A 15669-nucleotide genomic window follows, 5' to 3' on the forward strand; every position below is an offset into this window, starting at 1 on the left:
TCCAGGGTTTAACACTAAAAAAACGGCTTTTTGTAGCGATTCAGAAAACCGGAAAAATCAGTTATCCGGAATAGCGATAGTCCCGATCGTTCCGGATAATCGGTTCTCTACTGTATATGTAAAAAATGCTTTGAGCAATGAATTAAAAATTCTTTTTCTTTGTGTTTGTAATACATAAAAATTGGCAAGACACAAATTTGTTTAATTATAATTTTTTAGTTTATTTCCCTTCTAACATCCATATTTCATACATTCAATCAAGAAGCATAAATACCTGTCATTTGTTCGGCTGTGGTAGAAATAGAAATATTAAGTTTTGATATGTTTAGTGTTAACATCCGATGAAAGTGTATTTATTCTATAGCTTTTGACATTCCTATTACCAGGAGTCAAATGCGTTTATATCCAAATATGGCTATTGCAAAAGCTTCTTTCAGTCCGGGACCTTTCATGTAAAAAGAAAAAAGATGGAAACTCATACAGTTGCAGGCTGCAAATGTATTTATTACGATTTCGTTACAAGAAAAGTTTTAAATATTTCAAATGTTTATCTTTGATGGAAGTATTCTTTCAAGTAAACACACGCACGTTCAGTCAAAATAGTATTTTCTTCCAAAAAAAATTTTTGATCCTTGACCGCCGAGCATCAATTGGTATTAAGCTGGAGCAAATATTGAGGAATTAAAAGAAGAAAAAAATAATGTCTGTTTAAATAAAATAAAAAATTTATTTGGTTGTCCCTAAATTCCGAAAATAGTAGAAATAGTTAAAGGTAAAACATAATTTAGTTAAGGTATCCATCAGGTGAATGAGCATACTTCAGACAGTGTTTCCCAAACTTATGACTCTTCTGTGTACCCTTTCTAAATTTTTCGTAACGCTGTGTACCACTAATAAAAAAATGAATGTAATTTTTTACTATAAAAATATTGCCCAAAAGTTAAAAATTACAACTGGCTGTTGACACCAATCATTATTAACTGTTAACTCTGCAAAAAATAGCCAATAGAAAAATACGTTATCGTAAATTTTCATGGTTAGTTATGTTTTTAAATAAAATTTTTTGAAATGTTGTTTGTTGCAAGATATTTCGCATAAGAACGCGTACCATCGCTTAAATGTTCCCGTACCCCTGAGGGTACGCGTACCACCCTTTGGGAAACACTGACTTGAGAGAACGTTTCTGTTCCGTGATCGGTTTTCCAATCTGCACTGTTAAAAATTCTTAGGCACGTTGCACCAAAAATTGGTATTCATTCACTGAAATTGCATATATAAAACGGAGCCATAGTTTGGTATTTTCAATATCAGTAGAAGGTTAACACCAAAAGTTGTTTTGAGGAGACAAAACATTTATTTTCATTGTTTCTTTTTCTTTAATAAAAGCAGAAGAAAGCACTCAGATATAGGCCAAGGTTGTTGTTGCTGTTAACCGCTTAACAAAACTATATACACCGTAAGTAGGTTATTTTATGACGTACCTCTAACCATTTTATACCGCCAACCAAATTTAAAACGGCAACATAAAAGAAATGAGCTTTAATGAATGCAAATAAAACATTCACCTACTTAAATAAGTTGATATTTGAAACAAAATGCACGAGTCGTCTCGATACACCGAGATCGAGTTGCAAAGAAAACATGGCGTCGTAAACAAATATCGTTCACCGTCTAAGTTTTGTGTCTTTTACCAGTCAGTTTGGTGCAGTCAGTTGCACCATGGAAGTATTTCTAGATCATACTTCCCAATTCATGTGGTGTAACTGAAATAAAATAATCTTTTATTTAAATAAACGTTGGGATAATGAGAAACTTTGCACCCAATACTGGTTAAAGATTAACCGAGTTTTTTTTTTACAGTGTAATAACACGGCGCAGTGAAATGCGATGAAAATTGAAGGTCGAATGTCAACTTTTTACGTACTTGACCAATAAGTATAAATAGTATTAAAAGAAAAGTTAAAATCCATTGAGATTTCGATCTACAGAAAAACGTTTATGGCATGATAGAGTCTATGACATGCTTTTCTTCGCTGTATATATATACACCAAAGAGCCATTTCATTATGACCACCTTGCTAATAACATGTAGGACCCCTTTAGCCCTCAGAACTGCTAGCACCCGCCGTGGCATTGATTCCACAAGGTGCTGATAGGTAGTCTGAGATATCTGGTACCAAGCGCTCACCAACTGGTCCTGCAATTCCCTCACATTGCTAAGGGGTAGCGTGGCAGCACGAATTTGGTTTTCCGTAGGACCACAAATGCTCTGAGATGACTTGAAAGTCAGTGGAATGTTCCTCGACGATTCGACCCTTATGACATGGTGTATTATCCTGTTGGTAAACACCATCCCTCGCAGGAAAAGCTGTTGCCATGAATGGGTGAACCTGGTCTGTAATTGTGTTCAAGTAGCTTACAGACGTCAGGGATTGTTTTATGAGGATTATGGGTCCTAATGTGCCCCATGAAAACATTGTTTCTGGGCGAGAAACCATGAGAACCTGGGCGAGCCCATTGTTATAGATGGAGGGTGGTCATAATGTAATGNATGTGTGTGTGTGTTATTAGTTCAAAATAACCACAGCGCTGTGTTTACAACAAAAAATCTATTATAATTTTTTTTAATTGAACATGTAATAATTTTTTATTCTTATATTACGGATGATATTCACGCAATTTGTTGGGGGGAAAAACTCACTATTTATTTCCTCCTTCACATTTCGTAAATAACCATCACAATAAAAAATAAAAATCATGAAATCCGTTGTCGAAAAAAAGATCGAGAACGAAATCACGCGAATCGGACTCCTCAAATGAGTGTTTCACTTCAGGATTAGGTTGTTGTAATAAATAAATAATGTATAAAAAAAAATAACGTATTTAAAAACTATGGAGAAATTAAGTAGCAATAAATGCCAACAGTTCGATAGAATCATTGCCTTAAAAAGTAAATGCTAAAATGCACGAATCGAGTTTTCCATATTTTTTGAAATACAGCGGGATATTAAAAAAACCATGAGAAAATTGATATCAGCCGAAAATACAATCGAGACATGACATCGATTTGCGATACTATCGGCGTATGTTGAGTGCGTCAAAAAGTGATTACGTATCTAAATGCATGATTCAAATATTATACGGGTAAATATCTGTAGAAAAGAAAAGTAAATTTTTTTTTTACTTTTCAAAAGGGAAATCTTTCTGCAAGAACACTGTAACGTTCTGCGACAATGTCACCGTGTCGCTGCGATTCTGTGCCACTGGGTATATAACCTGTAGAAATTAGTTATTATACAGAATATCTAATGATCAATGTGCAAATTAACTAGGTATAGATCCGTTAAAATATTTCATTTCACGAATTAACCTAGATATTCTGCTCATTACTCACCTGATCACTAAAGTAGGAATAAGATCTTAGCTAGAACAACGTTTCTGTAAACCTAAATTAGCATAATCTTATCCAATTATTTTTCGCTGCTATCTAAAATAAAAAAATCAAGTGACTGCAATCGGACAATCAATACAGAATCAATCTCTTTGAAAACCATAGTTACAAAAAAAATCAAACGGTTATAAATTTTATTACAATTAAGTTAATTAAAAGAACTTCGTTTATTTATTATTCTATATCTTAAGAAAACTATATCCAAAGAATCATTACTCTCGAGTTTTAGGGGTAGCATATACAACATCAGAGACGGGAGTCATTTAGAGAGCAACACTTGAATGTTTGTGCACGTCACGGTAAGAATGTGGAGGCATCTATTTGATAAAATAAATAACATGATTTTTTCAATGTTCAAAATATTGTATAAAGTTTGATTATTATCACTGCTACATAGCCCTAGGCCTCAACCATTAGGCATCTCTCGAAAGGAATTGTTTTAAAAAAGAATTCCTTTACGCCTATGGCAAAATATAAGCTCTATAAGTGATGGATTCCAAAATCAACTCTATAAATCACTGATCAAAGATCTCTCTTTCTCATTTGCTTTTTTATCTCCCCTGTTTCAATAATTACTTGGGTGCATATCTTATCTCCATGGGAACAGCAAACAAAGAAAACAAAAGAATTTGTTTGAGTAGATCACGTTTTTCATTTGTATGTTTATTATAAAAATATATTTAAAAGATCATCATAATTTATTTCATCGGCTCGAAAATGCGCGTCGTAACACGTCATTCTTACCAATTTTTTTAAAAATGTTCTTACTTCTAATACAACTTTATATATATATATATAGTATGCTCTCTCAAAGTAGAAAGGACGCTGAGTTTTCGAGATAGCAAGTTCAGAACTAAATAATATGTTCTAAAAAGTATAAAAATATATTCTAAGGCAATACTATAAAAAGTATAGTCATAAAACATAAAAATAAGTACTAATAAATATGTACGTAATGATAGTTGTCTAATAAATATATCTAAATACAGTACTAATAATTTTATTTTTAAAAGCAAGACTAAAATAATGATGCATTAAATAGAAAAAGACTCAGTTTACAATAAACTTAAGTTGTGATTTTTCTAAAAATATTCATTTTCTATTTCGTCAAGGTTTTCGAGGCATAGAAGTTCGGATTTTGCATACGTAAATGTACGTTGATATAAATAAGTGATTAAAAAATAAAAGCAAAATGATCACTTACTGCAGAAAAAAACACAAAGCCGTACCCTCATGGGACTCGAATACAGGGCGCTATACAGTAGAGCAGTGTTTCCCAAACTTATGACTTTTGTGTACCCTTTCTAAATGTTTCGTAACGCCGTGTACCACTCATAAAAAATTGAATGTATTTTTCACCATAAAAAAATTGCACAAAAGTTAAAAATCACAACTAGTTGTTGACACCACTCATTTTTAACTGTTAATTCTTCAAAAAATAGCAAATAGAAAAATACGTCATCGTCAAATTTTCATGACTAGCTTTTTTGAAATTTTCGTTTATTGCAAGATATTTCACATAAGAAAGCGCACCCCAGCTGAACTATTCCCGTACCCCTAGGGGTACGCGTACCACACTTTGGGAAACACTGCAGTAGAGCATTGAGACATACAAGTCCCTTATGAAGTCCCCTAGTTCCACAGTTACGGTAATGACACCGGTAAGTCGACCCTTTGGACTTTGTGACTCGACAGATTTAACGTGTACCAGTCACCATTTATTACACGGGAAATCTTAGACCGGTGGGGATCGAACCCACGAACTCTTGGACATGGGTCCAATGCCCTACCAACCAGGCTATCCCGGCCCGCAGTGTCTTGAAAAATGGTTCCTGTGAGCCCCACCATGAGAGGCAACACATGTGGCTGAAGGTTGTCACAAACGTATCGCTGGGCTGTGGACGATTAATAGGGGTGCTCGCGTGTCCTATGTGCGGCCATCCATGCAATCACACTAGCTGTAGGACTGCCAGGATAGATACACAGTGTTGCCAGATTGGGCTACAAATAGCGGATTGGGATACTTTTAAAAGTCCCAGCTACTGAAAATCGAATTTGGACTACACGCTACTTTTTGTTTTTGAAACGTTGCAAATCTTAAAATTGCGCTACTTTTTTTTTTCTTACAAAGAGTGTTATTTTTTTCCCTTCCCATTATGAAATGATTCTGAAAGTCTACGGTTTCTTTATCTTTTTTAAAAAGGACGTTATTATTTATTGCTGTTGAAAACGCATCCGCTTTAGTTTTGGATTCTTGATTTGTTTTGCTGAGCGGAGTGAAGATGATTTACGAAAAGCGAAATAATCAGTGTGTTTTCCTCTTACAAAATGTGATTATATCGTGCATGATAATAGAATTAAAAAAATATTACATATTCATTTTATAAAAAAAAACCATTTTTCAACGAATGATTTGAGCGGCTATGTGAATAACGGTGAAGCTTTTGAAAGAAGATTTCTCTTGTGAGCGTCCGTTTATTTGATCATTTGCAGTTCACTCTTAATTTATAAATTCGGTTATTTATAAGCACAGAAGTTCAAGTTTATTCATCACAGCTAGGGTGACCAGACGTCCCCGATTTCCGGGGATTGTCCCCGGCGAGGACCTCGTGTCCCCGGTCTGTTTGCGTCCCCGGTTTTGTCCCCGGTTATAAAATTGAAAAATTTTGTGTAAAATATTTGATAAAAATATGTTATATGTAATTTTTATTTTCTCAAAAATTTTCATACAAATTAATGTAAGCATTGAAAATTAAATGTAAACTAGTNAAAATGTGATTATATTGTGCATGATAATAGAATTAAAAAAATATTACATATTCATTTTATAAAAAAACCATTTTTCAACGAATGATTTGTGCGGCTATGTGAATAACGGTGAAGCTTTTGAAAGAAGATTTCTCTTGTGAGCGTCCCCGTTTATTTGATCATTTGCAGTTCACTCATAATTTATAAATTCGGTTATTTATAAGCACAGAAGTTCAAGTTTATTCATCACAGCACTTCTTTTTTCACCTCATAAAAATTAAGTCCGGAAAATCAAATTCATTTTAAGTAATATGAGCTAAATGAATACCTCTTTATAAATCATTCTTAAATCTTAAAAATAATTTAGTTCAAGTGATTCAAATCACGAGATTTGAATAACTGTTTCTCATGAAGTCTCTGTTTCTCTCAGGTCACTGATTCGAATCATGCGATTCGGATCACCGTTTTGAATCATGCGATTTGGATCAATGTTCAAATAAAGTGGTTCAGATCAGTGATTCAAATAATGTTATTTGAATCAGTTTTCGAATCAAGTGGTTCGAATCATGCCATTTGGATCTAGTGATTCAGATCTCATTTCGAATATAGTTATTAAGATCACTGATTCGAATAACACTACTTAACTAGGGAAAAAATGACCCTATAAATGTTCCAAATAAATTTGTGGTAGGTAAAATATGTTAAAAATCTATAATGTGAAGAAGAAAAAAAATACTAAATCATATAAAACAGAAAAAAGGTTTAAAGGTTAGATATTCCTTTATGAGTCGTTTATAAATTATAATGAAAGATAATTTATGGGATACTTCATTCTGGAACAATTTCCGCATCTCGACATCCACCGGAAATGGGAATTCAAATACGCAAATATGAACTAATAATAACAGCAGAATGCCGTCCCTCACGATCACAAAAAGAAAAAAAAAATGAATATTTAAAATTCAATGAGAAAAAACTAACTCATTGTTTGACAATGCAACGTCTTTGAAGTTATTTCAATTTAATTCCCGTGGCAGAATTTTTTCCAGCTATCTGCGACAAAACTCTCTAGCGTTAATATCTTTCTGCGAGATATTTTTAATAATAACAAATATACATGTTACTCATTTAAAATAACAAAAGAGCTGTGTTTACAGCACTTTTGTTATTTTAAATGAGTAACATACATATATATGTTAAATATAAATATTTTTTTAATGTAAATATAAATATTTTTAATTGAATAGGTATTCTTGTTAAATATATGTTTGTTAAATGTAAATATAAATATTTTTAATTGAATAGGTAATAAATATTTTATTCTAATATTAAGAGTGATATTCTAGTATTTTGCTGGGGAAGGGACGCACAAATTATTTCGTATTTTGTAAATAATCATCATAAATAAAAAAAAAAGATATTAAAAATTGCGAAATATGCAGTAGTAATTGCCGACAAAAAGGTCGCCGACGAAATCACGTGAATTGGACTTCTCAAATTCGTATTTCGTTTCGAGATTAGGTTATTGTAATAAATTATAACGCATAAAAAATATCGGATTTAAAATGATGAAGAAATCAAAAGCAATAACTGCCAAAAATGCAATAGAATCATTGCCTTAAAAAATAAATACCCAAATGCACGATTCGAGTTTTCCATATTGTTTGAAATGCACCGGGATATTTAAAATCCACTTGAAAATCAATATCAACAGCTGCCGAAAATACAATCGAAACATTTACATCGATTACTATCGGTGTAAATTGAGAGAGTCAAAAAGTGATTATCTAAATGCATGATTCAAATATTCTGTAAATGATTCAAAATTTCTGTAAAAAAGAAAAGTAATTTTTTTTTTTTTTAACTTTTCAAAAAATTTCTTTTTGAATGAACTCTCTAACATTTTGCGATAATGTCGCCGTGTCGCTAAGATTCTGCTACGGGGAATTTAATAAATACAAATTTGAGAATTTCTTTTAGGCTCGATACGTCGTTATATGCTTCACTTAATAACTAACCCAAATTAGAGCTTACGACCCTAGATGTTCAACTCCTTAGCTTCGTAATTTTGAACCCAACCCAGAAGACAAGGGAATGGTTGGATCGCATTGAGAGAAATGTGTCTTCGCGGAGGGCCTTTTTTTTTATAGAACTAACCAGGGCTCGAAAAACCATCCGTCCTCGTCGGTCAAAAATTCCCCGCGGACAACAAATTTCTCGAATCCAACGTCCGCGCGGACGGCCATTTTCCCGTTAATGTTCGTGATATATTTTCAATTTTTGTTATCTTACAGAAGTCTAGCTCCTCACTTCTGAAATGACCCTCTAATCTCGAAATACAGCAACATACTGCGCATGGTGGAATTGATGTTTTCTCTGTCTGGGAGTACTGCAGCATTTGAAAGGGGCTTTTCAGCAATGAACTTACAAAAAAGCACATTACGTACTGGTCTTAAACAAGAACAGTCAACCGCAATTATGAACCTAAATGGAAAACCTCGTTCAGATTTCTGTGATAAAACCTCTGTAAATCATTGGCAAATATCATATTTGATTCATTTAAAAAACGCAGTACCCTCGGATAAATCGACGGATAACTTGACCTTTGTTATTTAAATTATTTCATTAAGGAAATAAATTATTTCATTAAAGAAATACTAGGTTTAACTGTTAGTAACCTAGTATTTCTTTTATTACCGTATAATGTTATCCTAGTATTTGTAATCCTAGTAACAACTAATTCATTGTGCAATTTATATAATTGTTTTGTTTTTTTTTTTTTGTTTTTTTTTATAACCGTCGTTGAACAGCCGACCCTATTTCATGGGTTTACGACTACTTACGTTCAACTCCNATAATTATTAAAAATTACTTTAAACTAATGTTTTTTTTCTTTATAAAAAATTACTGTACTAATATTTTTCGATTTTCCATAATAGTTCAAGAGCTTAAGGTGATGTATGCAAAAAGGGTAACACTAAGAAGATGTCCTAGTTACACTTTTTTGTGGCTACTCTTAACGATTTGAGTCATAAAATATGAATTGAGATAGTACCGTAGTGCATAAAAATTCGATCTTTGGAACAAAAAAATATTTAGAATAATCTGTTTTTTATTTTGCATTTAAAAAAAATTGTTTGAAGCGTTTACTGGTTTCATATCCTAAAAAGTAAGAGCTTCCGAGGTGAAACTCCTTTACCATCGGTTGTAAAAGTAATTTTAGAATGTGGCGACTAAATTTAGTAACTTTTTTCTTAAATTCAAATAATACCGCTGCAAAATTTGAAATTGAATGAAGAAAAAAAACCCAATTAAATTCTAAATATTATTATGCTAATAATTAACCTAAACTTAACTCAGTGGCGCGACAGCCCACAGAGGGCCAAGGCCTACTGTGCCCCTCTCAGTTTTCTTGACCTTGGGCTCTGGAGTGCAGGAGTAGATGTTCTGGTTAGGTGGTTAGCCGAACACGGACACTAATAATTAGTTGAGGAGATTTCCGTATCGCGATTTGTGACAGAATAATCGCCAAGTCTTGGCTACATCCTGCCAGTGGCCCGCGAGAAACTGGGCGATTATAGTTGGCTCGATAGTTTACGATACATAAATATCCCCTCTTTATAGACAATGCAAGATATACTTTATATTATAACAATCGTTGAACAGCCGATCCAATATTTCCTTTTTTTTTTTATTTTTTAAGTTTACGACCGCTAATCCGTAACCTTGTAATTTTGAACCCAATCCAGCAGACAAGGGAACTCCTGGATCAAGTATTGGGAGAAATTTGCCTTCTTGGAACACTTTTTGATGGGACTAACCCGCATTGACGTTACAAGGAGAGGAAGACCACGAGAATTTCTCACGGTTAACCTGACGGCAAGGAGGCTCTAACCCATGATCCGTCTACCACTGAGGATATTTCACGTCAGCACTGCGGGCGGGGCTAGCGGGATATGGAACTCGTATCTCGCCGAGATTCGAACCCGGTTCACCTCATTGGAAGGCGAACTCTCTATCCTCTGAACCATCGCGGCTATCTTATTGAAACAGCTGTCTTTTAAAAGAACTGCGATCTTTTAAAATGTAATATTTATCGACATTTATTTAATGCAGATCTTGAAAAAATTTTCATCCGAGAAAAGTTAGAGGACGAAAGCATAATATTTATGTGAATATGTATGAAAAATCAAGTGAATGAGAAAAAAAAATATTTTAATCAAAAATAAAATTAATGAAATGTTTCTGAAAAATGATTTTTTTCATGCAAAAACATTCCGTCTACCATAAAATCGCAATGAGAAAATTAAATTGTAACTATTTATAACAAGAATTCTATTTATTTAAATCAATATAGACCAATATCGAAAATATGCCGATACTAAATTTCAAACAAATTAAATGTTTGTTAAGCTTTATTCATTGAAACGATCGATCATCAATCGATGAATTTTAAAGTTTTTACCTAAGCTTTGAATAACTTTTAAAAACTATTTACGAAATTCTAGTTCAATGTTACACATTTCAATGAATTAAAAAATATTCATCAATTTCTGACATAGATTAACGTTTTCTGTCCTTAAGAAAACTACTTAAAATGTAATTTTTAAAAATATACAATAAATAAAAATATTTATATATATTGACAAACAAAGAAATAACATGATTACTGACGGTATAAAGGGAGATTTTCACGAAAAAGGAAACCACACAAAAAACAAGAATATCAGGTCAAAATATTTATTAACAGGAAAATCAAGTATATGAGGACAACTACGAATATGAAAAATTCAATTCAATTTCAATTTTGCGTTCGTGAAAAAGAGCGATTATATACGATTTCAAAATAATCATACAAATTATATATTTGTACAGTTTATAAAGTCAGAAAAAAAAATTTAGCAGAAAAAAAAAATTATAAAAATTTTAAAGATATGCGTGTTAGCAGGACAGTACTTCATCAGGGGACGCACTGCCCCGCTAACACACAGGAGCCTTTCTGTTGTCAGTTGTGGAACCAAAATCTGATAGTGATTAAACGTACGCGGGCCCCTAGGCCACTAAAATTTTTTAGGGCCCTCTGATTAAATTTTTTTTCTCATATATTTTTTTTTATATTCAAATATAAAAGTATTTATATGTCTTTTCATTCAAGAAAGCATATTTAAAATTAAAATTAATAATAACAAATTGAATTTCACTTTATTTTGTTAAATTAGAACTAAAACATAATCATACAAGGGCGCCGTCAGAATAATATAAAAAGGGGTGCAACCCTCTAACAAACTACCCCCCCCCCAATTTTTTTTAAAAATGCTTTTTTATTACATTTCGTTTTGTTATTACATATACTTTCATCTGTTATTTTTTCAAGATACATTTCTTCATTGTTAACAAGATAATTTAAAAAAAAGTACGAATTTCTTGTACTTGCAAATTTTGCCACGAGAAACTGTATTGATGGCACTGGCATTGAAACACAAATTACTACAAACAGTATTACTAACGTGTTTGTGCACGCTTAAAATTGGTATTTATTGTGATGATGAAGTTTTACAGTTGTGAGAAGTCAGTTTGTATTATACACCTTTCTTAAACAAAATAATTAATAGAAAATATAATATTATTTATATTTTAAGAAATGAAATTTAAAAATATAGCTTAGATCTCTGCCAAGATTGCGCATAAGAAAAGAATCAAAGATGACTCAGAATTCATTGAAAAAATTATAAACAGATTTGATGAGCAAACAAGACGATTACAATTCCTGTTTGATTAAACAATTTTTTAATTGTTATGTATCAATAATTACTTAATTATTTGTTTTTGAATAAAAGTATTTTTAATAAACAAATCTTATAACATAATTGTTTTTCTGTATCTCTAATTGCTTAAAAAAAAGTCAGGGGGTGCAGGTGCACCTACTTGCACCCCCCTGCCGGCGCCCTTGTAATCATAACATATTATAATCATAAAATATATATTTGAAATTGATTTTTTTTAAAAATTATTTTTTTAAATTTATTTTTAAAAAATCCATTTTAAGGGGGCCCCTAATCATTGGGGGCCCCAGGGCATGGCCTAGTCTGGCACTGATAGTGCCCCAATATCCCATAATGGAAAAACAAATAAGAAAAAGCAATTAGAAAAATTGAAATGTCAACGCAAAGATATATAAATGACAATCACAAAGTAAGTCTTAATAATGGCTAAGTACACAAAATAAGTCATAATAAAGAAACGCCCACAAATAAGAAAATTAAATGAAGATTAAGTTACAAATCTTAAACTTTTTTATAATTTTTATTTTCTGCTAGAATTATGTTTCCGACTTTCTGAATTAAAATAAAACATATTTGGATTTTGCTGCTTTAAGCGCTTCTCTATTTTGATTTATTACCATAAATGTAACAAAACTTATTTTGTCTTTTTTCCGAATTTGTAAATTAGTTTCATTCTTTCACTAGATATCTGTACAGTTTTAATAAATTTTAACATTAATTGAATAAAAGTAGCATGCATATAGATTAATTACAATATTAACCCTCCTATACATTTGGAAGTTTTTCAAATTTACTTACTACCTGGTATAATTAAAATTATTAATTATGACTAATTATAATCTAAAATATGTGATTCTGCGAAGAAAAGTGTGATGTAAACAATAAAATGATTGAATGCATCACATACGCGAACCCAACAGGTAAAAGTGCCATGTCTCTGAAGGGTTAAAAATATTTAATCAGGGTATTTCTCAATAAAAAATAAGCACCTTTTAAGTACTTTTTAAGCACGCAAAAAATATTTTTCACTTTCCAAAAAAATCATAAATAGGATCTGTGCAGTAATAAAAATTATTTTATACTATCGTTAAAAGTTCTTAATTTATAAACATAAAAATCAATAAAATTCAAAAACTTTTCATAATCATGATAAAATAACTAGTTTCTGGTAAATATTGCAGAGAAAATTGGGAAAAATCATGCATTTTTTTTTTGTAATTTAGAGCGGCAATCGACACTGCAAAGAAAAAATCTCTTTTCAAAATAAAGAAAATTAAGAACTTTTTACAAACTCCGAATAAAAATATCTTTTCAAAATAAAGAAAATTTAGCACTCTTTACAAACGCCGAATAAAAATCTCTTTTTAAAATAAAGAAAATGTAGCACTTTTTACAAACTCCGAATAAAAATCTCTTTTTAAAATAAAGAAAATTTAGCACTTTTTACAAACTCCAAATAAAAATCTCTTTTCAAAATAAAGAAAATTTAGCACTTTTTACAAACTCCAAATAAAAATCTCCTTTCAAAATAAAGAAAATTTTGTACTTTTTACAAACTCCGAATAAAAAACAACAACACCTTTAAGGGTTTTTAAAAAACGTAAATCAAAAGTAAGCACTTTTTAAAAACGCTACGCACCTTTTTAATAAGAAAAATAGCACTTTTCCTGGAGAATTTCAATAGCGGGACAAAAGCTAAAAATCAGGAGGATATTTAAATAAAATGTGTACTTACATGTCTGGGGAGAGTGCATCAACGGAATAAATGATAAAAACCCAACAAAGAATGGAATAAAGAATATTGCTGCGCGGGCACATGGCTTTCAATACTTTCCAACCAAACACACTCTATCTCTCTCGAAAACTAGCGACACGTTCTCCGATTCACTCAGGTGAAATGAATGAATGAAAAATACATTCTACTTTCTCCGCGTCACTCTCTCTCTCTCCCTCTCTCGGAGAAAAGAACTCAGACGCATGCGCAGATCAGCCGCCATAGGTTTCGGTTACCAAGTTTCTTTTAAAACTTGTGTAAGTTGACCACTTTTGGTGCATTGTTTTAGTGGTCAACTTAGACAAGTGGGCAGCTTACAGAGGCGGTGGGTCATTGTTTACTTTTTCGTTTCCTATATCATGTTGCTATATATTTAAAAAATTTTTTACTTGACTTAAAAATTTTATTTAGCAAATAGGTAAATGAATATCTTAAGAAATGTGTTTAAATCCGAATGAACATCAATTTGTTACATATAATTCTAATATTTGACTAACTTTTTTTTAAAAAATTATTTCGCTAGTTACGCATGTGAAGTGTTTAATAAAAATAATTTCTTAAAATATCAGAACACGAAAACATGTCATTTGAAAACTTTAACAAAACAAAATTATTTGAACACTTTAAAATTTGTTCTGTTATTACTACATTCACAAGCCTATTTTTTACAAAAGTATACCCTCATTGTTGCTTGGCGCTGTTGTTTGGACTTTACATCAGCCCAATGTTTTGGATGAAAGAAATGGTCAAAACCTGACCTCCTACAGTTTCCCCAGATGGTCAACTCTCAAAAGGGATTAGATTAGCTTCTTACACTTTTAACCAAACAAGAGAAATTTTAACATACATTGCAAAATGACAGAAAATTTTCTGAATTTTTTTTCTGGTCAACTTATGAGGGTTTTAGAACAGAATTTCATAATACTCCTAGACAAAATTGACTTATTTCAGTGGTCAACATACAAGATAGACAGGTGGTCAAGCTGCAAAAGTTTTGCTTCTTTATATTTTATAGGAAAAATTCCGTTCTTGATAATTGAGTTCAACTTATGCAAATGTCCAACTTACAAGGGTGGTCAACTTGGCAGGTTTCACTGTATTTAGTTCTCTCCCCTTGTTCAAATTTTTAGTCGTTCATAAAATGCTTTTGTTTTTCATCCACTCAAGTTCAAATACATTTTCTTTGAACTTGCAGTGGATGTCACTCGAAGTTATTACGGTTTGTTTCAAACATTAATTCATTCATTAAATAGGAATGAGCGAAAAACGAAATGGAATCTACTGATGAGATAAGCTTCAGTCATTGTTTTAAATTTTGCTATGATCGATTCAGTTTTCACATATTTTAAAAATAACATCAGTGATCATTTCTAACTTATAGCTCTATTTGAACAAAAGAAAAGTTTATTGCGCACATTTAAATACTGAATTATTTTGTATTCGCTGTGTCAAATAAATTCATCAAAGAACGTAACGTGTTAGCACGTGTGGACCACGTCACCCAATTGATACTTTTATTGTTATTGATACTTTTATAGACTGATACCACGCTCTTTTTCTTCAATTCCTACAATTAGTTCACACTCTACCTTATTTTTATATACAGAACACATTATTCACTTTAAAGTACTGAAAAATATATTAAAAAAATAATATTAAAAAAGTTTGAATGTTGACCCTCGCAGGGTTTCGTATCCAGGGCCACCGTGACTACAAATCCAACTTGCCACACAGCTTTACCAACTGCGCCACCCTTCATATACCAACCCTGCGAATATTTGGCTTAAAACACCTCCTCCATGTTAGAAAACAAAACTTATTTTGTCCCATTGTGGGTCCACTAATTGATCTATAACAAAATCCTTCGGTACAATTGTTCGATACATTAAACTGTAATTTTGGGCGGAGTTTGA

The 15669-nt window shown here is 31.8% G+C and overlaps 1 protein-coding gene across 1 annotated transcript in view; it reads right to left on the reverse strand.

The window, feature by feature from the left end:
- The window catches only part of LOC107451551 (multiple epidermal growth factor-like domains protein 6), a 221065-nt gene extending 207176 nt beyond the window's left edge, over positions 1-13889 (reverse strand). The window contains exon 1 of the mRNA XM_071187042.1: positions 13718-13889. Coding sequence (XP_071043143.1) covers positions 13718-13800 — 83 coding nt within the window. The 5' untranslated portion in view covers positions 13801-13889. The remainder of the gene's footprint in view (positions 1-13717) is intronic.
- Positions 13890-15669: the final 1780 nt, after the last annotated feature.

The sequence above is a fragment of the Parasteatoda tepidariorum genome, chromosome 10 (assembly GCF_043381705.1).
Source record: "Parasteatoda tepidariorum isolate YZ-2023 chromosome 10, CAS_Ptep_4.0, whole genome shotgun sequence".
NCBI lineage: Eukaryota > Metazoa > Arthropoda > Arachnida > Araneae > Theridiidae > Parasteatoda > Parasteatoda tepidariorum.